At 60.7% G+C, this 888-nt stretch overlaps 1 protein-coding gene across 1 annotated transcript in view; it reads left to right on the top strand.

Moving 5' to 3' along the window:
- TANC1 (tetratricopeptide repeat, ankyrin repeat and coiled-coil containing 1) overlaps positions 1–888 on the top strand; it is a gene marked incomplete at its 5' end in the record, with an annotated part of 29,101 nt that overhangs the window by 21,768 nt on the left and 6,445 nt on the right. Inside the window, 2 exon segments of the mRNA XM_010186899.1 lie at positions 222–355; positions 807–888. The exon segment at positions 807–888 is cut by the window's right edge and continues 33 nt beyond it. Of these exon segments, the coding sequence (XP_010185201.1) occupies positions 222–355; positions 807–888 (216 nt within the window).

Below are 888 nucleotides of genomic sequence, written 5' to 3'. Positions count from 1 at the left end.
GCCACTGGAGTTCAGCAGCGTGGATGTGTTGGGATGTGGGGGAGCAGCCCTGGGGTTCAACAGCGTGCGTGTGTTGGGATGTGGGGGAGCAGTGAGGGGCAGCCCTGGTGTTCAGCAGTGTGTGTGTTGGGATGTGGGGGAGCAGCCCTGGTGTTCAGCAGTGTGTGTGTGTTGGGATGTGGGGGAGCAGAGGAGGATGCTGATGGCCATGCTCTCTCCAGCCCTGACAGCGGCCGCAGGACGAGGGAAGCTGGAGGTGTGCGAGCTCCTGGTGCAGCGCGGGGCGGCCGTCGGCAGAGCCAACAGGAGGGGGGCGCCCCCGCTCCTCTGCGCCGTGCGGCAGGGCCACTGGCAGGTCTGGTGTGGGTTTGGGGCTGGGGGGGGTTCCTGCGGGTCCTGCGCTCCCCCAGCTTCCCCCGCAGTGGATCAGGGCACGTGTCCTAAGATGCGATTGCATCAGCTTCAAAGGGATAGGGTTCCTTTGTGAGTTATTTAAAGTGGTGCAGAGGGTTTGAAGCCCGTTGGCTGCATGACAGCCTTAGCAATAGTACACCTGGAAAACAACGCATGGGGTTAAAATACTTCATTTCCTAGACCACGAGCAGTCTCAGATCTTCCATCGCCTCAGCCGGGAGCCATCCTGGCCCGTCACAGGAGAAGGCCCTGAGCGGCCGATGGCCACGACGGGGCTCCCGGGTGTCCCGGGGGTTGCTCTGAACACCCCCAGTCTCTGCCCTGAGTTCGTGCTGTTGCGGCCAAAATTTGCATCTGCCGGTTTAGCTTTAAACTGCCATTCTCTCTTTCAGATTGCTAAACTTCTGGTGGAGCACGGGTCTGATGTGAACCTGAGCGACAAGCAGGGCCGAACTCCGCTTATGGTGGCTTCTT

Source organism: Mesitornis unicolor, unplaced genomic scaffold, assembly GCF_000695765.1.
Source record: "Mesitornis unicolor isolate BGI_N332 unplaced genomic scaffold, ASM69576v1 scaffold20266, whole genome shotgun sequence".
Lineage (NCBI taxonomy): Eukaryota > Metazoa > Chordata > Aves > Mesitornithiformes > Mesitornithidae > Mesitornis > Mesitornis unicolor.
This window is presented reverse-complemented; position numbering and strand designations above follow the sequence as displayed.